Genomic DNA, 27,670 nt, shown 5'->3' on the forward strand with positions numbered 1-27,670 from the left:
GCATGCTCTGTAAAGTCCAGAAGTGCCAAACAACAGTGCTTGCCACAGCTACCACCACAACTACTGCTCAGCTGAGCAAAACCATCCCATTCCTCCTCCGAGCTAAGCTCTGAAGCTAGCAGCAGTGATCCATTTCACATCTGGATCAAAAGAACAAGGATTAGAAGTCCCTTGGGAAGGAAAGGGGTTTGATAAGCCAGATAAGTTTGTTCCCAGGTACCCTGGGACAGAGTTGTCCGGAGAGAGTGGACATACGGAAAACGTGACAGAGGCTGTGGCTGTGAGCAGTCAATGTTGCTGAGCACAGACAGACCGGGGGAAACCAACAGGTTTATTGCAAAGCTATGGATAGACATAATCCAAAATAAATTCTCCAGTATTCATAAGAATTACCTGAAACCCCAATAAGCTTTTAGGTTGCTTGGCCTTGTAAATACACCACCAATCAGTATTCAAGAGGGTCTCCTTTCCACACCCAAGCAGTTATGAGTGGACTGTATTTTTAAACCAGCAGGGTCAGTTCTTGCAATAAACCAGCTCGCCCAGAGCTAATAGAAAATGCTGATGTTACCTCTTCCAGACTAAACAGCACTCCTCCAATCGGTGCACCAAAAGCTACAGACACACCAGCAGCTGCAGCTGCTGATAAAACCTAAGAGAGAACCCAAAGACAGTCAGACATTTTCATCCCCCCCAACCTTCCCCCTTTTTTTGTTTGTCTTCACTTAAATTTGTACAATTTTTATCTCCAGTGAGTGCACAGTAAGCCAGGGTCTGACCTGTTTGAAAGACAGCAGGGAAAAGGTGGAGTGAGCCCGTTCCCTAGGGAGAAGGGCTGCAAGTAGCTACAAAAACACTGGTGTTAGCATTTCAAATGTCCCACCCCCAATTAGTAGAAGTGGCATCACTGGCAATTACCTTTTTCTGTTTCAGCTGATTTCATACTATGCTTTCATCCTAGATAAAGCTTCAGTGAAACAGAATAGCAGTAATTTCACCTCCTGGAACACACTGACTTTTCCCATGTTTGCCTGTCTTGCAATCATACGATTTCTCAGAAGAGGGTAACACAGTGTAACTGGAGGTGCTGTGGGGCCACCCAAAACCATGCCGGCCCACTGGGTAGATTCTGTCAGGTTTGGTTTAGCAGAAGGTAAATTGGCCAATGTGATACTACGCATCTCACGTTAACCATTTTCCAGTGACTTGTCCAGAGAAAAGCCTTAGAGCACTGTGAGGAAACACTCATGAGCTTTATGTTAGATGTTAGCTTGGTCCTTACGCCATGCCCATTGCTGTGTCCTTGAAAGCAAAGCCCTTCATTCTACTCCTATGGCCAAGTCCAGGTCCCTCAAACAGTCCCAACAGTTTATGGAGTTGCATGGCAAACACAAACGAGTGTTGCAGAACTGGGCCTGCAGCAGGTTAGTGCCAGTGAACGCTCCCATCACAAATGAGATGACGACCTGTGCCGGGCAGACGCTTTGGTGTCACTTCCTAACCGAGATGGCTTTTGCTCCAACTAGGTGTTGTGCTGAGGCACACCAAGAACATGCCAAAACAGAACAATTTACAGTCAGGGGAAGCGCCAGACCCACCAGTCTCCCCACACTACCTCAACACTTTGACAACTTCGGTGTCTCTCCGTACCTCTCTACGCTTTGCTTCGTTCTTCCTATATTTGGTGAAGAGATGACACAAGATGTTTCCACAGCAGCAGGCGACATGCACCAGAGGCCCCTCTTTGCCCAGGCTCAGCCCAGAGGACACCGCCAACACTAAGGTGATGGTTTTGATGATCAACGTCCACTTGCCCAGGTAGCCTCTAATGATGAAACCACTTAAGATAGTTTTGATCTGGAAGTCAAGCACACAAAGCTCTACAGGCTTTCATTCAAGCCCTGGTCAGAGCTCCTGTTTTACTAGGCACTCCCAATCCTGCCCTCAGCTTTCCTCTACAGCTTTCAGAGTCCCCTGCCAGCTACCAAAAGTAATATAGAGTCAGTAAAAATATCCCTCCATGCAAAGGCAGAAACAGCCATTTGAGTCCTTCCTTCAGGGCCACTATCCCTGCTGAAGAAAAATCTGAGGCTAGTGTTTGTAGCCTGTCTTACCCAAATGGCGTGCTTTTGTTTGTACCTCCTGCAGTGAATGTCAAAACATTTTAAAGGGACTGTACGGAGACTTAAGTACTAGACATGTTTCAGGAATAGTTTGGAAAAAAACCCCATATATTAAGCCACCATCTGAAGTGCAAGAAATTATTATTCTGTAGCAGGCATGCGTAAACTTTGGATGGTGGATCCCTGCTCCACCTTAAAAAAAAAAAACCCAACCCACTTTCATTCTTACTCACCTCTGGGATCCCTGAGCCACAGGCATAAGGAGCAAACCCCTTCACAAGTAACACAGCAAGAAGGGAGAACAGCAAGGCCCAGATAACATACATGAAGTAGTTGAGAATATATGCAAAAGCCCCCTGAAATGCAGAGAAAATTACTCAAATTAGATAATTTCAACTGAGATCACATCAAACCTGTGCACTGAAGCAGGCACACAGAAATAGCAGATAATCCCACATAGAGTTATCAGCCAAAAATGAAGAGAACTACAGTAAGTCTAAGGTTTCAAGGACAAGTTAACTTTGCTGGGTTACAGGGATGTGAACCAATCATACCTCCAAAGACAGTTATATAAAATAGCAAACAAGGTACACAGGTAGCTTGGTACTGGGCTAAGTGTTGCCCCAGTCAAGCAGGCAGCTGCACTGGATCGAGCTGCCAGAAACACAAGACCTCAGCTCATCTGGCATTCCTCTAAAACGTTCATGGGCAAAATATCCTGAAGCAGCCAGTCTCAGACACATGACGAAAACACTGCACTTGTAAATGTGTCAATGCTCTGCTTCCCCTCACCCCCTCCGAGGACAAAACATAAGTAACTTGTTTGAGTTTATTTACACCCTTGGAAGACCCCAGCGATGAATGTTAAACCACTGAACCACCTAGAGCTTGCACTTCTGGCATATACATCCAGATGACTAGCAAGAGACGATACCGGCTGGGGAAACAGGACATTTGGCAGCAAAAACAGTTGTAGGCACACGTCACCTCTCCATGGCCAAGGATCAGCTGGGACCAGCTCTTCCACTCAGGACACTTGTCTCTGTCTGTAAAGGTTGTGTTGGATTTCCAGCAACAGTGCTCATGGTTAAACCAGAAGCCTGCTAAACACACTCCTTCTTTCAAATCTGTCATCCAGTGGGCAGAAATGTCTATCAGACCCGCTAAGGAACCTAGTTTAAAGAAAAAAAAAAAAAAAAAAAAAAAAAAAAAAAAGAAATAAAATTTAATAATCACCTTATGCAGACTCAAATATCTGAAGGTTACAGTCTGCCCTACTAATTTTTGACTCACCTACCAACAAATAGAGCAGTACTGGTATTTTTGCCTACAATTAACTTTTATTCTATAGAGAGCTAAAAGGGAAGATTTGCTTAAGTATATATATATTGAAAAGAGTAGGTCAGGAAACAAAGCATCCCTAATAATATTTCAAAGGTTGACCACTGCAAACTGTGTTCAAACCCACCCTACATCAATAGAAATTAATCCTTCGCAATTACACTGAAAGAGCGCTTATTAAATATAGAACAGCAAAAATAGTCTGAGAGGCAGAGAGGGACATATTGCATTTCTGGAGGACGTATGTCACCAGTCACCAGCACAAGAGCTGGAATCCAGGAGTTACACTAACAATGCTAAGACTGTGACAAGAATAACTTTGAATTTCCAATCCCAATTTAAAAAAAAAAAAAAGAAAAAAAAAGGGGAAAGTTACAACTGTGCCAAGTGAAACAAAGCAAGCAGAGAGCTAGTACAGAAAGTAATCCAGATTTTAGAACAGGAATCTTCAAGTAATTTCTTATTTTGCTGTTAACTCCTAAAATCCCCAAAGATAAATGCTGCAATCGGCTCTGTTCTCAACTAAAATGCCACATCAACACAGAGGCCAGGAACAGAGACCTCTGACCTGTACCAGCAAGTGCTAGCACAAGCTGCAGAGGTAGCAATAATCATTTAGCAAATCTTCCAGTTAATGAAAAACTGACCAGCAGCTTTCCTATGTAAATATTAACAGAAGATTTGATTTCATTCCTCATGATGAATGCTTAGCTGCTTTCTGTTGGGAAGATCTGTATCCAACCGATTTACTTCTCCTGCACTGGGTCCAAAGTTCACTTCTGAAGTCATTTAAAAGGTCTCAGCCAGCCAACCTCTGAAAGAAGCCTGACTTCCCAAGAAACACCTCTCACTTTTTATATCTAAGTACAACAGAAAAAAACAAACAAACAAAAAAAAAACCAACAACAAAAAAGAAGAAAATCTTGCTAGCAGTCCTTGGCATTAACCTCTCCAGTGTCAACAAAGAGCATTCAGCAAAGATGATGCAGAGCATGACACTCTCCCCTGACCCAGCATTTTGATCAGCTCTGCTTTGATGATTTTATTTTTTTTTTATTTCAGAGCTCTCAACCAGCAGCAGTGTCCAGGACAGCTTTCACTCTCAGTTCTGTATCTGGGTATTTACACAAACAGGGCCTCAAAGCATTTAAAAATAATTCTCTGTAAATTGCAAAGCAGCGGCAGAGCCATCAATATCAGTCCAGCCCCTCACACGACCCTCGCTCCAGGGACAAAGTCTCCTGCTCCAGCGACCTGCCAGGGTTTGTGGGAGGAATCAATACTGATGCTGCAGTGTAGAACCAGGACTTAATTTTAAATTAAGGTTTGCTCTTACCTGCCAACAACCCAATGAGAAGCATCAACAACCAGCCAGAAAAGGCATCGCTCACGCTGTGTATCAGTGCCCAGGTGGACTCCTTACTTCTACTGGTGATCTAGAAAAGTTTTTTCAAAAAGAAACAACAATCCATTAAGACACTGATATACTTTGATGTAAACACTCTAAAAACTACGTTGTTAGTGGAAGATTAGCCCCTAACATTCAAAACAACAGCTACCATGATATATTCTGCTCTAAGGGGCGAGAGAAAAAGTATCAGCCAGTGGCTGCTCTTACAGCTGGTACAGTAAATGCAGCTCTGGTTAGGAGATGTACAAGAACAGATCAAGGATACTTCCATTTTTCCCAGCAAAACTAAAAATATTCAAGTAACACTTTCCTCCTAGGTGTCTTCTGCATAAAAACAAGACAAAATTCATCCCTTAATCTTTTAAAGCCATTACTTGTTAGTAGTAGCAAGTTACCAATATCCTGATGCCACAAGCAAATCTGAACACTGAAGAAACTGTTCAAGCACTTTGCCCTCAGCAATTTATCAATAGTGCCTCGTGGGTATTGATACCCACCAACTGTGAGAGCGAACAGAAGCTGTCACCACCATTTCATAGTCTCCAGCTACTGCCCTGTCTGCAATACAAACTAGATGTTGCTTTGAGCAGAGGAGACTCTGCCAAGCGCTGCTCAGCAGGAGCATGAGGGAGGTCGCAGGTTTAATACCAACACAGAAGAATGGTCAGGCTGGGAACCAGGCTGTGCTGGTGGCACTGGAAAGTGGGACTCAGACCCATCCAAGATGCCACAGAAGAGTGAGCTCCTCACAGGCTCTGGCCCCGGTCTGCCTGCATCTAGCAGGGACGGCTGAAGCCTGTCAGTCTCACTGGTCTTGACAGGCAGACAACAGGGTGACAGAACAGCTATTGTGTGCCCCAATTACCCCAGCTGCCTCTCCCAAGGGAAACATTCCAGTACACCACTATTATTCCCAGATAAAAAGGCACATTGATGCAAAGAACTAATACTCACTAAATGAGGAATAAATAAAGTAAGAATCCTTTCTGCCTGAATGAGCATCATTTGTTTTTTTCTCTGGATTTTTGTCTTTCAAATGCCGCACTGACCATGAGTAGAACTGCTACTGAATCAAGGCAGGGGTTGGGGTGGGTGCCAAAACTATTTCCTTTCTATTTCTTTTCATTGGACCAACCCTACACCTCTTTGGCCAGCAGTAACTTCTGCCTTGACCTGATTTCAACTTCTTTCAATAAAGACAGAAGCTGTCTTTTTATACAAGCATCTCTGCAGATCGGAAATAGATCATCCTGTTCCACGCTGATGGGCATCGTCTTTCTATACATGCATCTGTGCATGCAGGCATACGTGTGAGAAGTCTTTTGAGTTTGTACTCTTAATGCATAGATGGGAACAGTTTTTTGGGCACGAGGTAGTGGGGGCATGGAGCTCCTTAATTAGGTCTGTACTGGCTCAAGTTTGGGCATTATGTTGTATTGTACGTACTCACACACTGAGTGTGGACTGCATTCAGTTTGTGCACTGTTATTAAGACACAACTTGTTTTCTGAGGCTCAGGAAACAAAAGAAATTAAAGAATATTTTGGCAAGCAAATAGACAAGTTGAGTTCAGTCATCACCCTACAAGAGTTCTGCCAGCAAGGATTTCTCATTAATCAGGAGCATGCTGGGGACATTGGTACTTTATTTAAAGCATCCCTTGCTTTCTAAGCAGATTCCTTTAATTGCAGAGTGGTGAAGTCCTGGGAATGAATTCTGAAGGAATTGCACTTATTTTTTTCAAACATGCAGCACCAAAAAATTCCAACAGAGAGAGCATTATTCACAAGTGCAATCGCATGAGCAGAAAAATAGCCTGTTTCTTTATCGATAAACAGGATCATGGGTGCTTAGATTCTTCTGTTATAAACCATGCAACAGTGATGTAATTCTTCCAAATCATGCATGCACCTTCCAGGAGTAGGACTGCAGATTTTGCTATGCATCAGTCTCAAGCAAGTTTAACATGGCCTAAGAAAATGTGCCATTAAGGCATTTAAGATATGTATCAGAAATCCACTAAAGCTTTTTAAATAAATAAATGCCTTCAGAAGAGAAGTAGCAATTGATAAACTGCAACACGTTCAATTCAGTGTTCGTTTTCCTCAGACTAAAGACTCTGCATCAGTTCCCATCCTAAGGGCAATACCTCCACCCCAGGTGTCTCTCTAGTTAAGTGCATCCCTAGTCTGGCAATCAGAACTAAGATTAGCTCTAGCCAGTTAATTATTCTGCCTTCAGTGCCAGCAAGGAGTAGTAAGAAATCTTACCTCTCTGTGCCTGTCCCGGTCCCTGGACTTCTCTCGCACCCAATCTATAGTGTTAAAATCTTCATAGGTGCCCACACCAGGAAGAGGTTCCTCCAGGAAATCCATCATTGTGCTTGTGCCGTTCATCCCTCCTCCATTATATGAGGAAAATCCTGGTGGGAAAGGGGGGAAATTGGGCATTTCTTAGTTCTCCCCCTTTTTAGAAACACCACCCCCCGCCCCCCATCACCAAAACACTAACTTAGGGGGAAAACTACAAATTTCAGTGGAAGCAAAGAGCTAACAAGCTGTTACTTGAGCTAAATACCCCAAGCAAGCCTCCCAGGGATGACCTGGGCAGCACAGGTACATCCTTCCCCAGCTCCAGCAGTTCACATAGAGATGGGGTCATTCCTGGAAATGACTGTTCAGCAACCAAAGTAAATCACCACTTGCATATAGATGTTAACTTTTCCCTAAATCCAGGACTTGCCGTGACGATATTTTGCCATTTGAGGAAAGCAGAGGGGAGAGGAGAAGGTGAATATTCGAGACCCCCAGCAGGGCTGAAGGGAGTGCCAGGTGGATCTAGTGAAGATGAAAGCAGGACGGGCAGGAGGGCTATGGAGGGGAACAGGGAGAAAGCAAAGCATCCGACCCCCCCCATTGCCGGCAGGGGGGCCAGAAGAGCCTGAAAAGCAGAAAGTGATACCAAATGGGAGCTTGGGAAGATACCAAATTGGGGCTCGCAGCCTCCCTTCAGGTGAAACAAACTTGGCCAAACCACTCGACCTTCTGTCTAACCTGCTCCAGCCCATGGAAAATGATGCTGAGTGTGGACATATGTTCCCAAAATTTTGGTCACAAGATAAGTCTCTTCACAGTTAGGAGCACAGACCAAGGGTGTGGGGCAGGGTAGCGCAAGGGCCTACAGAAAACTATAAATCTACAGCATGACAAGGGTTGGCCAGGTCCATCTGAAGACAACATACAGGCCATGCTCCCAAGCAAAGCCTCTGAAGTGCCATTCCCCCCAGTTCTGCCATCCTCTGCCAAGAAAATAAATCCATTAATTGTAGAATTTTTGAACAGTTTAGGTTGGAAGGGACTTTTAAAGATCATCTAGTCCAACCTCCCTAGTGCTGGACCCCAGCGTAGAAAACAGGTCAGATCCAGTGGATTACTGTTGTCCCATTTGCAGGACTTGAGCAGTTCTGCACAGCAGCCTTCCCACGCTGACAGAGCTGAGATCCAAACCAAGCTCAGGTGAAGAACACCTTTTCTGTTATAAGCAAATTGGAGACAAAACAGTCAGTTTTCTACATTGAGCCCAGCTGATTACAAATGCACATTCTGGATTTGTCTGATACCCGCCAAGCTACACAGGCATCTTCGGCAGGCTTGGTCACCACTATTTCACTTTGGTGCCCCTACAAGAAGCCAGCAGCGACCTACAAGACTACCTGCTGTGCACAACCTTTCTGTTTAAGAAATGGAGGAGGAGGAAAGGACGCAACCGATGCATGTGAAGGAGGGAAGGATGCAACTGATAACCCCTCCTTTTGCACGTACAGCCTGCCTCTACCTTCTGTGTCCAGGAAAATAGCACACCAGCGAGACACAGTCATTGCACTCTGCATTTGGAGGGGGCAGAGAACAGAGCTATGCAACAAGCTGTAAAGCAGGAGGGAGTTGCACAGATGAACTCCCTAACATCCTAGCTCTGAAGACTTTTTAAAAAAGCCTTGTCAATAAATATTGCTGGTCAGAAAAGAAGAATAAGGTGCTGCCAGCCAGCTAACATGCACACTGAGCAATCCTAGTAAGTGGTTGCCAGCCAGCAGCAAACTAAAGGGAAGCAGAGTACAGAAAATAAATGAGAAGACAGTAAGAGACTGAAGTCCTCAGTAGCCCATTTCTCACCTGAGCTGAGAACCCCAGCCTTAAATAATCACAAATCATTCACTGGGCAATCCACAGCACACCAAAGCCACTTATACCCTGTATGCTCCACAGAGCAAGCGTGAGTCCACATAATCCTAGTAATCCATACTAGTAGAACATAAACCATGCATGTTCTTCCTCCAGCAATATGCTGCTACAAAGAGCTTCCAAGGGTGTACACATGGAGACACAGGTAGGGAGGCTGGTTTTTCAGACCTGGGCAGGAGAGTAAGTCTAAAAACAGTTCTGTAAGACACTAAGCATTTACAGTCATCCAGAAGAAAAAAAGGAAAAAAAAAAAAAAAAAAAAAAGGACACAAAACCCCAAATCCGGTCAAAACTGAAAAGGTGGTAGAGGAGTATTAAAACTCCCATACAGAAGGATAACATTTAATATTTCATTTAGGATATTTAGGTGCAGATACCACCGGGGCAAAGATACCTTCAAATGGGGAGAAGTAAGGAATTCATACAATTGCTCTCTACTCTGTCACCTAAAAGCAAGAGAGGGGAAAAGAGACCTATGATGTCTTCCCAAGCCCATTTCCCGGATTGGCACAGCTGCCTCTTAACAGAGAAGAAGCTGCAGGAAAACAAGATGAGTCATGTAGCATAACTGACAACCACCACAAAATAACCCTCTTAAAAAAGGCTCTTTGCTTCATTTGGGACAAAAAAAAGGTTAACTGAAGTTCTCCAGAGATCATTCCAACTGATGAATGTACAGAAAGTGGTGAGTGTACAGATTGCGAGCCCCACCTGCCCAACTTGCACTGTAAAGAAAATGGGGCACAGTTGCCGAAAGCCTCGAGGAATTACTCTGTTTTTAACAGGTTTTGCACTTATGAGGCCAACAGCTTGGAAATACACAAACTGGTGTCAATGCTTTCAGAGAATTCCCCATTCAAATATCCCCACCGGAAATCCCAAGTGCTGTTCTACAAATCTGATGGACCAAAACCTCCTTGAATAACTCATCCTAATAACAACAGACAACCAGGTTCAGCATGCAAAGTGCTGAGATACCTGCAACTCCTCCTGCAAGCCTGCTTACTTGTATAAAGCCATCTGCGTGAGTGCTGCCCCACAGCCTCTCAAGGCAATGAACCCCCTCTGAAGAAGTTATTTGATATAGGGGACAAGACGAGGCATCATCCCAGCCAACCACAGCTCAAACAAGTCACACCTAGAGTTCAGAGCTGCAGATCTTCACAGCAAAGGCCACAGACATGGAGACCGTGACTGCAGCAGAACAATGAACCAGGGAGACAAGCCAGGGGTTGATCCAGCACGTCAGCTTGATGGTGGCACTGGGCTGCGAGCATGCCGCTACCTCCCAGACTGCACAACATCCCAACGCCCATCTGGGCCACTCCGTGGCAGACCAGACGTTCTCACCACGGTCACCAGCTTGCTCACCTGGGTCCAATTCTCATTTCCAGGATCCCCCCTCACGTTACAGTGGACTTTTAACATTCTTGCTTAGATAGCAGCTGCTCTTCTGGAAAAGCTGAACCATAAATTTGGGGTTGGAGGGGTGGTTACTGACTGTTGGTAACAGCATTATGGAAAGCCAGCATCCATCCAGGCATTCGTTTTAGCTCTGTCCCCCAGACAGGGGAACCACCATGGCCACATCACTTTTACAGCGGGTCCAGATATAAGTAATGAGGTGGCTCTGGTGGGGGGGTGTCTTTGAGGCTTTGCTAAGTGTGGGTGATGGGTTTCTACCAAGCCCAGAGATGCAGAAAACAACACTGAGTCTACCTTGAGAAACAGAAGATGAACAGCTGTCTCCTGCACACTCACCTCTCAAAGCCAAGCAGCCCAGCCAGAAGAGTTTGCTTTTGTTTCTACAGGAATGCCCAACTCTTCTAGAAAAGTGCAACGACACTTTCTCTCTCCATGCTGCAGGCAGCAGGTTTTCACTGTCTGTTCAATTTTATTTTGGCACACCTACCGCAATCTTTCCTAAAGATAAAAAGATACAGTTGTCCTAAAAAAAAAGTATTAATAAAGCAGTGTTAAACCTAGCTAACAGACTACTTTGAGAAGCATTTTGTGCAAGAAGATGAGATCAGGGTAATTCCTTGCTCACTCTTCTGGAATAACTGCCCAGACCAGCGACTTTTAGCTGTCCTGGGAACACTCTCCCAGCTCAGAGCTGCCACAGAGCAACATGAACAAGACCCCGAGGGCACAAAGTCAGCACACAGCACTGCCCCTCAACGCAAGAGGGGCTGCAAGTCATCGCATCCTTAGCAATACCCTGATATACAGCACTGAAAGTCCCACAGGTACCAGCCCCATGACCCCATCCATACCATAACTGGCAGCTGCACAGGGGATCTTGCGATGAAGCCAACTGCAGAAGGGACAGTCTGACCTGACTTGCATACTCAAGACCAGCCAGGTGCAGTTTGGAGACTGATCCTGCTCTCCAGGCACTGACCCCATTCAGCACAGCCTGCCATCCCCAAAGCAGCAGGGTTTGTATTACAAAAGCAGAACCACAAGGTCTCCAGCCATACACAGCAATTTCACAGCCGTGTAAGTGGATAAGCTGTCCATCTGACAGAAGATAATGAGAAAATGTCCTTATATTTTTTCCAGGAGTAATACCCAACTATAAAATGGCTGACAGCCATAAATATTTATCAAGATCATATTTCCTGCCACGGCTTGTTGCAAATCAAGGATCCTAGGATAACCAGATAGGAATAAAGGAAGAAAATGAGCTCAGTAATGCCTTGCCAAAACACAATCAAGATGATTGCACAGGTCTCCCCAGTACCTAATGTACAGATCTCTAAATCAGTATTTAATGCCTAGGGACAGCAAGTTAAATGCAACCCTGTTAGAGAAGTACATTTCATTTTTTAAACACAGATTTATTAGCGTTTTGATGACCTCTTCTCCCCAAGATGGGTTAATGCTCCACTTTAGAGAGTCTGCCTGGCTTAAAAAAAAAAAAAAAAAAAAAAAAAAAAGGCAGTGCTTGTTAAAGTTACAGGCATCTGTCATTTGCAATACAGCAAACCCACAGGGCTTTATTAATTGTCCTGCCAGCACAGCAAGATGACAGCAGCAGTACCCGGGAGAGGTCTGCCTCCGCACTGCTTCACTTGCTCTAGGAAATCTGGAAAAAGAAAGGGTTTTGCAGACAAAAGGGAGACCGGCAGTAAACAACCAACCATTACACAGCAGAAATCCGACAGACCACCCCGGCTGCTCACCCTGCCCAACCACCCCTTCATCCCAGCAGAGGAGCGGGAGCACCCTCGCAGCCGCCGCCAGCAGCCGGCTGCCCCGCAGCCTCCGCAACCTGCACCCGCAGGCAGACGCGTTCCCCCTTGGCTCACGTCCCCTCTTCCTCCCGGGAAGGTGCCTCCTCACCCTCGCTCAGCCACTCCTCTTCCCACGGGAGCACCTTTGGGAGCCCGTCCGTCCCATGGCCGCGCTGGTCGAGGGACGGCGGGCGTTCTTTCGTCTTACAGCGGCACTTGCTGCATCCTTTTCCTCCGGACTTGGCCAAAGACGAGCCCGCAGCAGCGCTGGGCCCTCCCTGCACGCCTGGCGTGTCGTCACCGGCGGCCGTCACATGAGCCAGCCCTTGCACCTCGCTGGAAGGGGCAGGATTTGAGCGGCACGGGCAGAGGTTCACGCTCGCAGGCAGGCAAGGACAGAGGAAGCTGGCTACATCCAGGGACCGCGACTCCCGGCATGCCCGGAACGGAGCCTGCACTCTGAAGCTGCGAGCGGAGCCGCTCAGGCAGCACTCGGGACATTTTATCTGGCAGAACGTATTCCCCGGGACTAAAATCTACCCGTTTGCTGTGCTGCACAGACTCGGTATTGCAGACAGCTGAAGCTGACTGCGCAAGGGCTTTAAGATGGAGAATAGCTCGTCGCTGATGCTGTTTGCCCTCATAAGCACTAGAAGTCAGGCAGGTTAAAGCTGTGCACTGAGACCTCCAGATCCCCTTCACCCCGACAGTCCGACCCCAAAGATCTGGCAAACCCAGCACTTAACCACCTCACCCGCAGCCTGTCTGCGGAGGGACGCCCCAGACACCAGCACCCAGTCCACCACGTCAGACCGGTGATGCTCCTGGCACGCCAGCCTGGGACAGAACCTGCTCTGCACCCGCACGTTTTCAAAGGTGTGGACCAAGTCAAGCTTCAGCACAGGAAAACACGTATTTATCAATGGAGTTTCCTGACGTTGGTAGGTCAGTCACAGACGTACAGCAAAAACCCTTTCTTCTCCCACCTAGCTGACATTTTGCTTGCTAAATAGCTAGTAGCAATGCTCTTTGCTCCCTGTGGTTCCAGGAGGCAGGCAGGCACTGATTTTTTCTTTTGTCCTCTCTGCATAGGCAATACTTCAGAGTGCCTTCCCCAACCCCTCTGGGGCCCCACGAGCACTCTTTATCTTGCCATTCAATGTACATAACAGCTCAAAGGGGCTGGTGATTAAGTTCTTCTGTCTCCAATTTGCTAGCGATAGCTTGTCATTTAAACATTGTCTGGCAAGTCTGAAACACTACACCCTAGCAATTGTTGACTTTGGTCTCACCTGATATGTTGGCTGGAGGCTGCTCTGACAACCCTGGGTTTCTGTCTGGAGGTCAAGGAGGAAGGCGGCTGAAATAAAAAGCCAGGGGAGATATCTCATTCTCAGAGGTTGGCCCTTTAGCACTTCTAATGGGTGGGTCAATTAGTCTAACCTGTCACAGGTGCAGCAGTTGAGTGAAATCCCCTGGCTAGCAAACCAAGCAAAGATATTTAATCCTTCTGAGAGCAGCAGCCAGCTACACCACCTGCCTCCACTTCCCATTGCACAGAGGAAGTATGTCTGGAGAGCGTAGACAAGGACAGGGCTAGTGGATAAAAACAAAAATCCATATGAAACCAAGCTTCAATAACACCCAAAACTGCAGCAGGGTTATGTGTTGCTATTGCAATTCTCAATTCTTGCCCTTAGAGCTCAGAGAGAAAAAACCTTCTTAAATTCTACAACAAAAAGGAGCCCTTCCAGCCACTGAAACATTAAGTTTTCCTCTGAAAGAAGTGGGGAACACAGCCCTGCCTTTGCTCCCTACAATTTAAAGCACACTGAGAGACTACCATAATGCCCAGGCATTACATCTCATTCCTCCCAAGCACAGTGTCTGCCTCACCACTGCAATGAGTGAAGGGCCACTAAAGAAAAGCACAAAATAAGATGCCTATCTTATACATCCAACCAGAACTAATTTAACCTATTCAGAGGAAACCATTTGCATTTTAATAGTTTTGGAAAGGGATATCAAGGAATTAGAAATCAGTACAACTTACCTTCATAACAAACCCACTTTACAGAAGCAACCCCTCATCTGTGAGATATTACTTGGTAAGGCAGCTGTGCCAACAGATTTTGCTACAGGAATCAGGCCTCGTAAATCTTATATTTCTCAAAAAAAAAAAAAATAATCAACAGGACTGCAGGTATCAGATATAATCTAACTGACCATGTACTTGGGTATCAGTGAAGCTTTGGACAGAATTTTCTATAGAAGGTCTTAAGCAAATTAAGCTCTTGGGGAGTACGGATTTTTCTCACAGAAAAGCAACTGGCTGAGGACACAGGATGTTAAAGGCATAAATTCCTATGTTTTCGAAACGGGAGGAAGGCAACAGTGGAATGCCATTCATTTCTGCTTGTACTGGACTATTCAATGTATTTGTAAGTGGTCTGGAAAAGTGGTGCTTACACTTACTGTAACTTGTGCTGGGTAACCAGCATCTTTTCGGCTGGCTTTGAAGGACTACAGCTGGACTACAAGAGAGCAGAAGAAACTCAACGCCCACAAAGCAAGGCATACAGGGAGGGGGAAAAGACAACTGTAAACAATGTCATGCACTAAGTCCGACTTAAAAATTCAAGTGTCTGCGGATAATGCTCTGCAAGTCATTGCTCAATACTTGAGAACAGTCCACAAGGAAATAGCTTTTTTTAAAAATCCCTTAAACTAAGAAGCAGAAAAGATTTCCTGCTGTATAAATGCACTTTGAACATCACATGTAGTTCTGGTCACCTTTACTGTGGCAGAGACGGGAGGTGATGCCAGTAAGATGAAACAACTTCTGGGAAGCACAACTGTATCCTTAAATAGACTGTGCCACCCCATAAACCCTTTGGCCAAGATTACAATCTGTGCTTTGAAAACAATTTTGAGAAAGCACTACTAAGATTCACTTGCTGCCTGGTGTAACACCATTACCTTAGTACCAAGACTAGAAGGACAAACCGGAGAAGACAAGAGTGAGAGAATGTGCTACTCTCAGTGAGTTTTCAATAACAGAAACAGCACAGTAGCAGCTGTGAAAAGCCACTGTAGTCCATTTTAAATCATTTTGACTGAAACAAGCCTGAAGCACTCAGAATATCTATGTTTTGGCTCAAGCTCTTGGAGAGCTCCAGCCTTTGGGAAGCAGGTGCATTCTTGCAAATACCAGTTAGGAACAAAGTTTCATAGTCAGTCTAGATCCTACACGAAGGTATTTTTCGACACAAGCATCCTGTGTTCCAGGCAGCAGGCAAGGCTGCCGATTCCCATCAGGGACCTGACACAGTACAAAAGTCCTGTTGCTTATTAGTCAAGGGCTCATAAGGAAAGCACGGAGGAGCGCCAGCTGCCAAATGCACTCCAGATTTACAAATCTACCAAGCAGCAGGTGATGCTTCCTCCTCTGGTCACTTGACAGGATCTATAATCTCCAGTTGTGGCTGTTTTCAACTTGAGATGCCACCACTCGCAGGAGAGTTTGACAGTCTCGGAGAAGGTGGTACGAGAGGGCTGGGTTCTGGTTCCAAACTGTGTCACTAACTCACCCCCATCCGACAACACACCAGACAGCAAAAGCAGCAGGTCCCAGCCAGAGGTTTGCAGCCAACTCTACCATGGGAGAACCTCAGTTACCACTTCTCCAGCTCCAGTCAAGCCTGTGCCACCACATCTTCAGGTTGCACGCCCGGCATCCAAACATTTGCCAGCAAACATTTCCTGAAGTCAGTAGGGGATATTTGTAGAGTGAACTGAAACCAGTATTTCGGCAAGCAACTCCTTCCACTTTTAAATTTCCTCTTTCACTTCTGTGACACCCCCCCCCGCAGACTTAAGCATCGTGCCAACAGAGAGACCCTCTTTCAGGGGAACCGTTCCTCTCTGCCACCAGGTTTAAGGCAGCCCCCCAAAGTGCTGCTACCACCATCACTCCAAGCTGCATGTGCCAGCAGGGCGGACCCTCGCTTTTTTCATAGAAGTAGCCACAGTCCTTCAAATGCCCTGAGCGGAGATGGGAAAAGCCTATTTAAGCAAGGAGGGAAAAAAATGTGTGCTCTTTCAGGCCAGCAGCAAAACTAAACTCAGCTGGATTTACCCACCACTGCTTCTAAGCTCTATAGAATAATAGTTTCCTTACAAGAAGTTAAAGAATTCAGCTCCTTCTCTCTAAATATTAAACATGAGCACATGTTTAACTTCAGTTGATACCCCAATGGCTATAGAAAAAGCAGTTCTTATCAGCAGGTAAGACAACATGAATTTACAATTCCATTACCAACACGCGTAATGTACCTAATTCTGCACATACTAGTAATTAATAGATCTTCAGAACTAAATCCAGTCACAAGTTGTTATTTCAAGCTCTGTGCGAGGAATTTTCAAGTGGACTCCCAGGCATGCCCAGTTCTAAAGGTGACTTCCATCACCAGGTCAGGTTGGAGCGAGCACACTGCCCGATATCTGCACCGCAGCCAAGCCCTACATACCAGTCACCCTGCTTCGCATTAGACGGAACCCAGGAGACAACACACTTGGGATGTAAATCTTGCATGCATCCCCTTTGTGCACGGACAGAGGTTTTTTTAACCACAAACCAATGCTTATCACTCAAGAGTTAATGCAACTGCTACAAAAACACAATGATCCTTCCTCCACTTGAGCCTGAAAGCAGTGAGAAGGACCAAGCCAAGAAGAAAACAATCACATGCTCCTTATAGGATTTCAGCAGCAAAAGAGCTGGTAGTTTTGGATACTGAGAGGTGACATTTGAGGAAGTCTGTCTTCATTTGCACTACCTTATGGCAGACCGCATAGCTGAGAAGCAAAACAAAAGGATTTCTTTTTAATTTTTGCCCTGCAGTAAACAGGGGTGGGGGAAGAAGAGGATGAGAAGGTTTATGGGAAGTCATGGAGACTTGCAGTCTGCTGTCCAAAATTAAGTACTTTTGCTTTTAAACTAACTTATGATAATTCACGGAAGACAAAAATCAGGCAAGTCTTGCTTGTCTAGTGCCGAAGTTCAGCAAAACCATGCAGATTTACCTCTCCCCCTTTAATTTTACAACCTCAGGCTCAGACTAGAAGAGGTAGCAGCAGACCCTCTCTGGACAGATGAGTGGTGGCAGGGGAAGCCAAGCGTCTCTGGCATCATGCAAGCTCAGCACCAAACCCCTTTATGCTGTTACATTTTGAGATTCTCTCCACAACAGACAACCTTTAAAATTACAGGTAAAGAAGAAGGGAAGGGGAAGGGAGAGTCTCTGCTCTTACCACAAACCCCTAGGAACTGCTCTGCGCTGTCACCCTGCGCATGCCCATCACACTCACAACACCTCCCTCGTGGGAAGGCCAGCTCTCCCCTACAGCAGCTATTTCAGAAAAACTCCAGAAAGGACTATCCAGAAGCCCTAAAAGCAAAGCACTGGGAGAGGATATGCTACATTTAATAGCAAAGTAATGACACAGATGGCTAAGAGAGCAGTTTTCCCCTCTGACAGGTTACTGGAGGCACACAGCCTGAGATCAGGCAGCTCAGTTGCTGGAGACAGACAAGCAGTGCCTCCCGACCACCATAAAGTCACTCACACGCCTCTTGCAATTGCCATTTATTTTAAGGAGATTTTCTACTTTGCACAGAACACACGCCTCCCACCAGCCTCCGTTACAAAGCAATGCTGGGAGCCAAATGTGGAACGTGAGCAAGCGTTCGGCTGTTCTGCAGAAGTCTATTCAGGGATGCAGTGCAGTGCAGAATGCTGCAAACTATTCACATTGGTGCTGTGAAACGCTAGACTCCCACCCGCGTCAGAGGCCACTGGGACCCATACAGAAAATATTAACATGAAATCCTACCAAAAGCCATTATGAAAAACAGAAAGCAGAGTGATGCACAGGTATTACCTCCCATCTCCCTGTCAAGTGGCGGGTCATCGTCTGCCATGGAGAAGTCCAGAGATGCTCCTGCTATTTCCAGCATATCTTCATCACTAGTGCTGCTCTGGAAACTCCCCCGTCGATAACCTTTCTGATCCATGGCCAGAGCTTCCAAACCTGGGAGCAAAGGGAAAATTTTTAGAGCACAAGCATGAAGACTCATTTTCTAAGCCAACTGGACTGACGCCACTTGACACTTTGTCCTGAAGACAAGGAGGCCGCACTGCTCTTCCCAGGTGAAGGAGAAATGCAGCGATACCACCTGAAATTTGGGCTAGAACAAGCAACTGCTCAGGACAAAACTGGATGTTTACAATTCCAAGCAAAGCTCTCGCACTAGACTTCATATTGCCCCATGCCAGAAACAAACATCAAGTCCCAGTATGGCATCTGAACTCAACTGGAAAGACATACAAACACAGCAGCACTAGGCTGCCCAGGTTCTTAAAAGAGGACAAGTTTAGAAAACTTTGCACGGCCAAGCCAAGCCCCACAGAGGAAAATCCTTCCATAATAAGGGATCCTACACACATATCCTCTACTCCTCAGTCCACTGCCTGATGGAAAATGGCTCAAACTGGACTTTGAATAACCAGCTGCCAGCCATGAGACAGGCTTAATCAAGGCGATGAGACCGACAAACTGCAAGCAACCACCCCAAAAACTAGAAACAGCCCCCATCACACCTGCCCATAGCTCAGGTGCACTGTCCCGTGTCACCCACTGCCATGGCTTGCACTCGGGTGATCCGACTATGATCTCAAACACAAGAGCAGCCCAAATGCCTCAGATACTGTTTTTCTCTATAGAAAACCAATTATATTTCTAAGTTCTTGCTCTAAAAAACCTCTCAAGGTATTTCCTTTTTCTCCTTTGTATTTCCCACAAAGACCGTGAATCAATTTCTATCTGCTGGTCACTACCAGACAGAGCAATTAGAAATCCACTCTAACAGCAGGTAAAAAATTACTCAGGTCAACACCATGTCGGACAAGGCAAGTGACATCTGCTGATGTATTTTCTAAATAATGTCCGCATGTGCTCTCAACAGGTTTGCAATGACTTTTTTTTTTCTTTATTTGACCATTTCACCTCCCACGGTGTCCTTATATTTACTGCCAGAGCATTGTGCAAAGGCCATCAGGGAGGAAGGATTCTCGCAGCAGAAATGTGGCTGTGATGCTCTCCAGATGTGCCAAGCTCACCTACCTGTCCTTCTCTAAGATGTAGGCAAACTATCAAAACAACCCAAGTGAACAATGATTCTTAACCACCCACACATGAAGCTGCAAAATGCAATCTGGAAGTGTGCTATTAAACTTCATAAATAATTTTAATTAAGTATCCTTGACCTCCTACCAGACCTGGTCATCTCAAGGAGCTGCCCGTGCCAGACCATGACACAAGACCTGTTGTCTCTCCTGCTGTTCTCTAAGATGGCAGACAAACTATGAAAGCACAAGCTCTGAAAACATAATAATAAATTAAGCTGAAAAAAAAAAAAAAAAAAAATCAGGTCTCAGCCTCAAAAATAGCTCTTGCAACCTGGAAGTGGGAATCTTCATCTCAATGAGATGATAGCCCGTGTTCGCTTTTCTCTTGCAAACATACATATTTTTCAAGAGAATTATAGAGGAACCAAATATGCAGCTCAGCCTTATTTCAGGAAAGGAGAAAGCCAGCCAGCATTTGCAAGCAGTATGAATTACACACTCTGCAGAAAGCACTTCCTATTACAAAAAAAAAAAAAAAAGCCACCACACCACACAAAAAAAGTCTTGGCATTGTATGAAGTGACGCACTGGGCTCTTTGCTGAGCCTTGCTCTGTGGAACACAATGTTACTTAACATTTAAGGCCTGTTTACTCATTAAACTGGTGCAGAATACACCAGTAAAGAGAGTGCTGAGCTCTGTCAGAGGGGAACTGGGTGTTCGGGAAGGCACGTGAGCTGCTGCATGCTGCCCTGCCAGCAGCAATGCTTTTAGCACACTCTGAAAGCACAGAGATGGTGCGGGCTGCCGTCTTCCATCAGCACACACAGAGAACCAAAGGCAGGAGAAACTGAGGAATTCAAAGTCATTATTTGCCAGCTAGCAATAAAAATAATTAAATTTCATTAAAGCGCTGCGGTGCACCTCCGGTAAGCTGCTTCCAGGGAGCACAGTGGATGCCAGCTCTCAGCCCAGGAGGCAGGGATGGCACGTCTCACCCCAGCAATGAACTAAAGAAACTCTGTGCTTGGGTGTTGCAGGGCTTGTCTGCAGCATAACACAGTTTTATAGGTATTTTCCAATAAGACTCTGTGTGTGTGTGTATATATATACGTGGAAGGGGACATTTAAAATATGTCTGTATTCACATATTTGCTTTGCACAAAAAGCATAAATTCGTAGCCTACCAGAGGCTGAGTCCCTCAGCTGACAGAAGGCACGGCGTTGCCAGCACAGGCAGACAGAAGTCCCTGTTTGAAAAATGGAGCAATGTCACCTCCTGCTCCCCGCAATCCATCCCCAAGTTTGCTCTCATTTACAGCTTAAAAGACCAAAACCAAGCCAACAAGCACACCACCTTCCAGTCGCAGCAGAGCCCAGGCAACACCCAGCATGCATGCAGCACAAAAAGGACACAGAAAATGATAATTCAGTGATGGCTTCTCTCCCAAGTCCTGAAGCAGTCCCTGGAGATACAGGTTTAAGTCACTTTTTCTTACAAGAACGCTCCCTCTACGGGCAAGCAATGCCCTTCCAGGCAAACCATGTGCACCAAAAAAAAAAAAAAAAAAAAAAACCAAAACAGACTGTTCTCATGCTTATCTATGTCGTTAATTTACCGCAATACTTCATCGGGCAACAGCGCCTTCTTTCCCACCAGGCCACGGGCACGCTCCGGGACACCCCCCCAGCAGCCGTACGTACCCAACGGCTCCCGGCGCACCCAACGCTCGCACGAGCGAGAAGCCATCCTCCTCCAGCTGCTCCCGTTCACCTCCTCTGCCTTTTTAGTCCGTCCTGGTTTTACCCATCGCAGTCAAGCAAAGGGAAGCAACGAAGCAAAACCTGACGGGGTCGGCCCCGCGACGCCTGGAAGTGACTCAGATGACAGCACTCGCCACCAGGAAGCCGGAGCAACCCCGCTGCCATCCTGCGGAGCGAACCCAGCCCCAGATTCAGCCCTCGCGGCGCTTTTCGATCAACGCTGCGCGCGTTGCAGGCTCTTCTTCCCATTTCGGACTTCGACATCGCCAGCACACCCAGCAATCTGCTCCCCCAGCACCCGTCCCAGCGCCGCCGCGGCAGCACCGCGTTCCTCTCTGCAGCCAGAGGAGCGGGACTGGCGAGCCATAGCACCGGTGAGCTCCAGCACGGCCACCACCACCACCACGCTTGCCTCCACCGAGCCCCCGGCCAGCGACGTAGGGGCTCGGAGCAGCCCTTCCAGCACACGGGTTCAATGCTTTCCAAGTCAGAGGGTGGTAAGAGTTCCCGCAGCATTTTTCCGCCATCCCCGTCGTCGGATGGAAGGCTCGGCTCCGGCTCCACCAGCACCACAGAGACATCGCACCAGGAGAATACAACTCAAAAAGGAGCAGGGAGTAATCCTGACCAGCCGCCTTCATCAGTCATTGCTGCTGCGGGGGAAGGAGCGAGCTTACCACCTAGCGGCTATTTCATGTGAAAAACCAAAGCTCAGATCACAAGACTGCCTTTTTTCAGAGATCAGCAAATCTAAGCCGAGCTTTGATAGTTCGGGGCAGTTCCTCCTCCCCATCCCGACAGGGTCAGGCACATCCCTTCCCACAATTACCAGATCCAAAGGTACACAAACAAGAAAAAAAAAATTGAAAAAGCCAATTGTAACTGAAAAAAACAGAAGAAAGGAGAGAAAAAGATATCATTTAGCCGTTATGTCAATACTCCTAGTACCTGGCTGAGAGCCAGCAGAGCAAGGCTTTCCTGCAACATTATCACTCCAGAGACTCACATTGTCATTAACAAAAAAAAACAAAAACATTTCTCTTCCAGAGCAGAGGAGGTTACTCCACGACAAAGAAACTTCAGTCTGCTTGTAAACTAAGTGAGCTGGTCTGGATTTCGCTGTATTCCAGCCCACAAAACATGTAACCCTGCCAGGTCCAGGCTCGATGTGCAGACTTCAAGTGAATTGCAAGAGGGCTAGGTACCGATCTTAAACAAAACAAAACAAAAAAACCCCCACAAAACAAAAAACACCAAACCACGCCCCAAAAACCCCCAACTGTAATTTCTTCTTTAACTGCTAAAAATCAAACCACCACACACACAAAGTTGGAGGCGGCAATCTCAGAAGAGCTCCACGTCTGCTTCTTGCACTTTCTTCAGCTACAGCGCCTACAAAAAGACAACGCCAGGCAGCAATTGCAGGCAAAGGGCAGGGTACAACAGAGATGACTGTAAACGCCTGCTTTATAGAAGAGACGATGCTATTTTTCCAAGTCATTCCTCCCTCCAATTCCCTGTGCTGTCTGAAGTGACTACAACCAGTCCCCTCTTCTATACAGACGAAACTACAACAGGTGAGCTGATAACTGAGAGGATTTTTTACATCACCTTTAAGTCCCCTTCAGGTGCAGTATGTGACACACAAATATCTTCAGAGAAAAATGAAATGTTCTCAAACATGTTGCTATTAGCAATGGCTTGGTTTCACAAACTGCACATAATCATTTAACAGAAGGGTTTAGCGGCTCAGTTAAGATCATCAACGTGCCTTTTCCCATTGCATTTTAAGTGCACGGTCATAAAGCATTTATTTACCTACATTCACTTCTCGCTGTCCACCTGCCTGTTTCTCCTCCAAAGAGCAGACAACCGCTTCATCCTCGAGCATCAGTCCCCTTCTCCCGTTCCCCTCCTCTCCCATAGGAGATGACAGCTCCTTTCCTAGGATGGCCAAGGGGGGTCCGGGGCTGCCCCAGTCCAGCACTAGCACAGGAGCAGGGAACTGGAGAAGTTGTCCCTCTCGGGCTGGAGCAGGGGCACGGAGCCCTGCCGGCCCCGGGGCAAGGCTGACCCGGCCGGTGGGAGTCTGCCGCTCCAGCCCACAACTCCACACAGCACCCTGTCCTCAGCGGCCGCTTGAGCAAAGGCAAACAAACACCGGGCGAGCTGTTTGCATTAAGCAAGGCCTGTACAGCCACGCTGGTCTGGAACAATAGATGGTTTTAGAGAAACTGGGAACTCTACCAACATAAGCCGAACACAAAGACTTGAATTGTTTTAGGGCTTGTTTGGGGTTCTTTTGTTGTTCCTTGACACGTACTCACACAGGCCCCAGGGAGACGATATTCCGTGCTCTGGTCTGACATCCTTCCAGCAAGGTAGCACACACCATCACGTTTCACCAGGTAATGCCAGAAAGCAGCGTACAAATCCTGCGACCTTTCAGGTTTGCCCAGCACTTTTGTACATGGGGCTGATACAGCGTGTTAAAGGATTCACTGCCATCCTGAGATGCTTATGCACTGACAGGCACACAGACACTTAGAGCTGATGTCCTTAAGTCCATGTTAGTATCACCTCCTCTTGAATAATTCATCATTCCACATAGCTTATGCCACTCAGCCGAGTACAGTGGAAAACTCGAGTGGAGGCAAACATCAACCACAGCTGATTTCATCCTCAGCTCGTGAGTAACTACACTCAGCTTCTGAATAAAACCTTGTTTCTGGGAGTGCTGCTAACAGAACCATATATACTTGCCAGAAAAACATACCTCCAGAAGCAAGATGTTCCAGTATTTTATTTATTAGATTAAAAATCCCCCACAATCATCCACCACCAATTAAAGAAATGCTTTGCTGCTGCAGATGCTTTACACAGAAGGGATTTCTAGAAATAAGAAAAAAAGCCGCCCATTTCTCCTGCTTTACCAGGAATTTCCACAGCTCACATCAGCTACACAGAGCTGGTCAGAAGACTTTAGGGAATCAAAACATACTCATAAGGTACACTGCAGGAAAGCACTTTGGGTTTGCTTGAGAGCACAGATTGGGGTGGATTTTGTGTTGGTTTTCCTGGAGGAAGAGGAGGAAAGAGGAGAACAAGCAGCTGAAGACCTTTTTCATGGTGTTTTCCACACAATAAGCATGAAAACACTTAACACCTACGATGCAAGAAGTTTTAACAGCTTTGAACTGTTCCAGTCACTGAAAAAATCACTATTTATTTCTAGCAGATCCAATGAGGAGACCGTGCTGTGTCTTGTGATGATAAAGACCTCGTTACTCAGACTGCAATCAAGGAAGCGCAGAGTTGTTCCACCCCAACTTCTACACCAATTCACAACTAGTTTTTCCCATCAGTACTTGGAAGGCATATACCTTGGTAAAGGCCTTGTACAACTTTCTAAAACTGGTATTTGGGAGAAAAGTTTTGACAGTCATCAAAGGCATAAACACTGTGCATTGCTGCTCCTAATCCCTGGGTACATGCACATTTAAATGAAAATCAAGTAGGAATGTGCTTTCCAAGTGCTTGGGGGGGGGGGGCGAGAACAACAAGACAGAGTGGGATGGGAACTCTGGAAACATCTGGCTTTCTGATGGGAGAACAAAAGCCAAGGATATCCACAAAGTGCCCAGGGTCATTAGTGCTATTACAGAGTCTGAGCTGGCCCAGCCACCTGCCTGCCGCACATGGTCCTCGTGGGTTGCGGAGAAGGCAAGAGACAGAAAGGAGCAGAGGGAGGTCAAAGTCCTGGGGAAGATCTGCTCCCGAGAGTCACCCCACAAACAAAGGGCTTCAAGGAAACAGCTGATATTCTCTCGCTCCTGCACCGTGCTTTCCTTTCCAACGAAGCCTGCCGTCGCACCCTGTGGTAGCAACAAGCAACAAGACATTTTGAGACAAGGTCGCGCAGGCAGGGCAGGCAGACTTTAGACCAGGAGCCAACAGCCATAGGGCTGTATCCCCATCCATCAAAGCAACTTGTGGTTTTAGCTAAGTCATATTATCTGCTTTGGTGTCTCCATCCATGAAATGGGGGAAAAGCTTATTTATTTCTTGCAGAAACGGCAAGAAGTTGTTGGTTTTGAACTACTTGCATGATAGGTACCTGTGGGTCCAGGCTAGCAGTAGGGGTAATTCACACTGCATGGGTTCACTCAAAACAGTCTTTCTTGGTGAAATGAAATAAATTCCAGAAATGGACTGCCGTGTTCATGTTCCCCATCCTAAAACCGCACTGGGAGCTTTCGCACGGCCACAGCCATAGCCCCAGGCACGACTCAAAGCAGGTATCGACCGAGATGAGGTACTCCGGCAGCGCGATGTGGTGAGCACACGGATGCAACCAACGGCACTGCTGGCCCCATTCAAGACAGCGTCGGTCCTTCAAAAGCTAAAAGAAGCGTTGCTGAACACAAATTCAGCTCAGCTGTCACTGGCAGCACCAGTAAATTACAACTCATTATTAGAAACATATTTTCTTAGTTACTTCCTCCCAGTTATCTGCTTCATCAATTGGCTTCTCCAGGAAACCTCCTTCTCCCTCCCTCTTCCTGGGCGTGCCCCAGTTCTTTGCAATATTAATCACATTGGGTACAGTTTTAAGGGATTGTGTTAAAAAAAGCCAAGTCACATTCAACAGTCAGCAAACAAGACTGTTTACAGCATTACAGGACTTACCAATTGTTAGGTTGCTAAATCATCTCTGCCAAACCAGGTCCTGTTTTGGCTGGGGGCAAATTCCCATTAAAAATTTCTTACAATGACACAAGACAGCGACAGGGAAAGCTCTTGCACAGAGAGGAGTTAGCAGCAAGTTTCTGTGCACAGAAGTGAGGCGCAGGCCAGGGGAAGCAAATGCACCAACATCGGGCACTGACCTGTACACAGTATTCACATTTCCTACAAATTCAGTGTGTAAACAGGTTTCTAAGCAGTCACTGGCAAGGCGGTGTTAGCTCCCCAGCCCACACAGATCCTTTCTTACCTTCAGGGCTTTCCCTGTCATTTGAAGATGATTTTGAAGGGGAATTCAGAAGCAGAAGCAGTCCTACAACTTCCTACAACTGCTTGCAGGTTGAAAGCGGATTACGTTTCTAACAGATAGCATCTTTTCGGTATGTTATGCCACCTCGCTCTGCCTCCTTAAAGCCAAGAAGGACTTCTTCTTGACAATTATTGATATGCAACCACAGCTCTCAAACCACCCACCCACCCCTAAAGCAGTAAACTCCCATTTAAACATTTTTGTTGATATGCCTTTTTTTTTTCCTCCCTCCAGTTGACTATACCAACAAGCTGGGTCCATACAGGTAATGGCTGTTGGAAGCAAACAGCTGTGTGGGAGACAGGAAAGGACAGAAAAGCTGGTACACTGGTGTACGGGAGATGCAGAGCAAGGCATGCCTCCCCTACCTGCAGACACCTGAGGATGTGCATGGGAAGATGCACACAGCTGGATTGACCCTAACGTTCCTCAGAACAGCCACGCCGCTCTTCTCAGAGGGTTTGATTTTTTCCTGTTTCACTGAAGCAAGCATCTGTGATGCTTCAAATAACTGGCCTATTTAGAGGGACAGACTACATCCTGGATTTCCCAATACCCACTCCTGTTTCCAAAGTTACGTGCTGCTTATCTCTCCTCCCAGGCTAGACACCTCTGCTTCCAACCCATGGAGACATGCCTAGCATGAGCCAGCTGGGATCTGGGAGAGGACCCACAGCAACGCCAGCCCAAGCCCTGCACAATCACTGCCCATGTTACCAAACGATGCTGATTTGTATCCATCTTGTGATGGTGACCACGAGCCTCAGACAGCTCTCAGGTCCAGACTCACCTGCCATTTAGTCACCTGGCTTTCTCCAACAGTTTGGTTTTATCCTCTTGCACAATATTACCCCTATTGTAGCTTTGCTAGAGGTGCAGATCAAAGCAGCCTGACTGGCATGTTTACTGGGATCATGGACATTTCAGTGCTTTTCTCCAGAAATCCCTGCTTTTTTAAAGATGCTTCATCATATAGAAACACAGTAAGTGCCAAGATGCAAGTCAGACCGCCTTGCTTTTGCTTGGTTGGTTTTTTTCCTCCTAAAGTTTTTGTAATTTCCATTTTAACTTTCAGTTAAAAAGCCACAGTCTTAGCTCAGACACCGCTTCCCAAGAGCTTCTTCACAAACGCTTCCAGCTTCTTTTCAGGTTAATGTTTTGACAAAAAGCAGCCTAACTTGAAAATGCAAAAGACCAAATTTACAGGCAATTTGTGATTGTGCCATGCAACAGACAGTTAAGGGGGTTTTGCTACTGGTTTTCAAGCTTTCTGTATTTTTCAGGCTAAATTTAGTTATTTACAGCA

At 46.3% G+C, this 27,670-nt stretch overlaps 1 protein-coding gene across 18 annotated transcripts in view; it reads right to left on the reverse strand.

The window, feature by feature from the left end:
• Positions 1-27,670, reverse strand: part of LOC115333532 (H(+)/Cl(-) exchange transporter 5) — a 44,766-nt gene that overhangs the window by 9,517 nt on the left and 7,579 nt on the right. For 9 of the 18 annotated variants that reach the window (XM_029996576.2, XM_029996575.2, XM_029996570.2 and 6 more), the window contains 7 exons: positions 18,299-18,448; positions 7,146-7,297; positions 4,801-4,900; positions 3,111-3,295; positions 2,357-2,479; positions 1,651-1,857; positions 572-652 (listed from right to left, as the gene is read on the reverse strand). In XM_029996576.2, coding sequence (XP_029852436.1) covers positions 572-652; positions 1,651-1,857; positions 2,357-2,479; positions 3,111-3,295; positions 4,801-4,900; positions 7,146-7,297; positions 18,299-18,431 — 981 coding nt within the window. In that variant the 5' untranslated portion in view covers positions 18,432-18,448. Of the gene's footprint in view, positions 1-571; positions 653-1,650; positions 1,858-2,356; positions 2,480-3,110; positions 3,296-4,800; positions 4,901-7,145; positions 7,298-10,877; positions 11,040-12,464; positions 12,689-13,647; positions 13,672-15,770; positions 15,975-18,298; positions 18,449-20,731; positions 20,753-21,248; positions 21,573-23,126; positions 23,370-27,670 lie in introns of those variants that run through there. The other 9 variants (XM_029996579.2, XM_029996567.2, XM_029996568.2 and 6 more) reach the window with 9 other exon arrangements.

This window comes from Aquila chrysaetos, chromosome 21, assembly GCF_900496995.4.
Source record: "Aquila chrysaetos chrysaetos chromosome 21, bAquChr1.4, whole genome shotgun sequence".
Taxonomy (NCBI): domain Eukaryota; kingdom Metazoa; phylum Chordata; class Aves; order Accipitriformes; family Accipitridae; genus Aquila; species Aquila chrysaetos.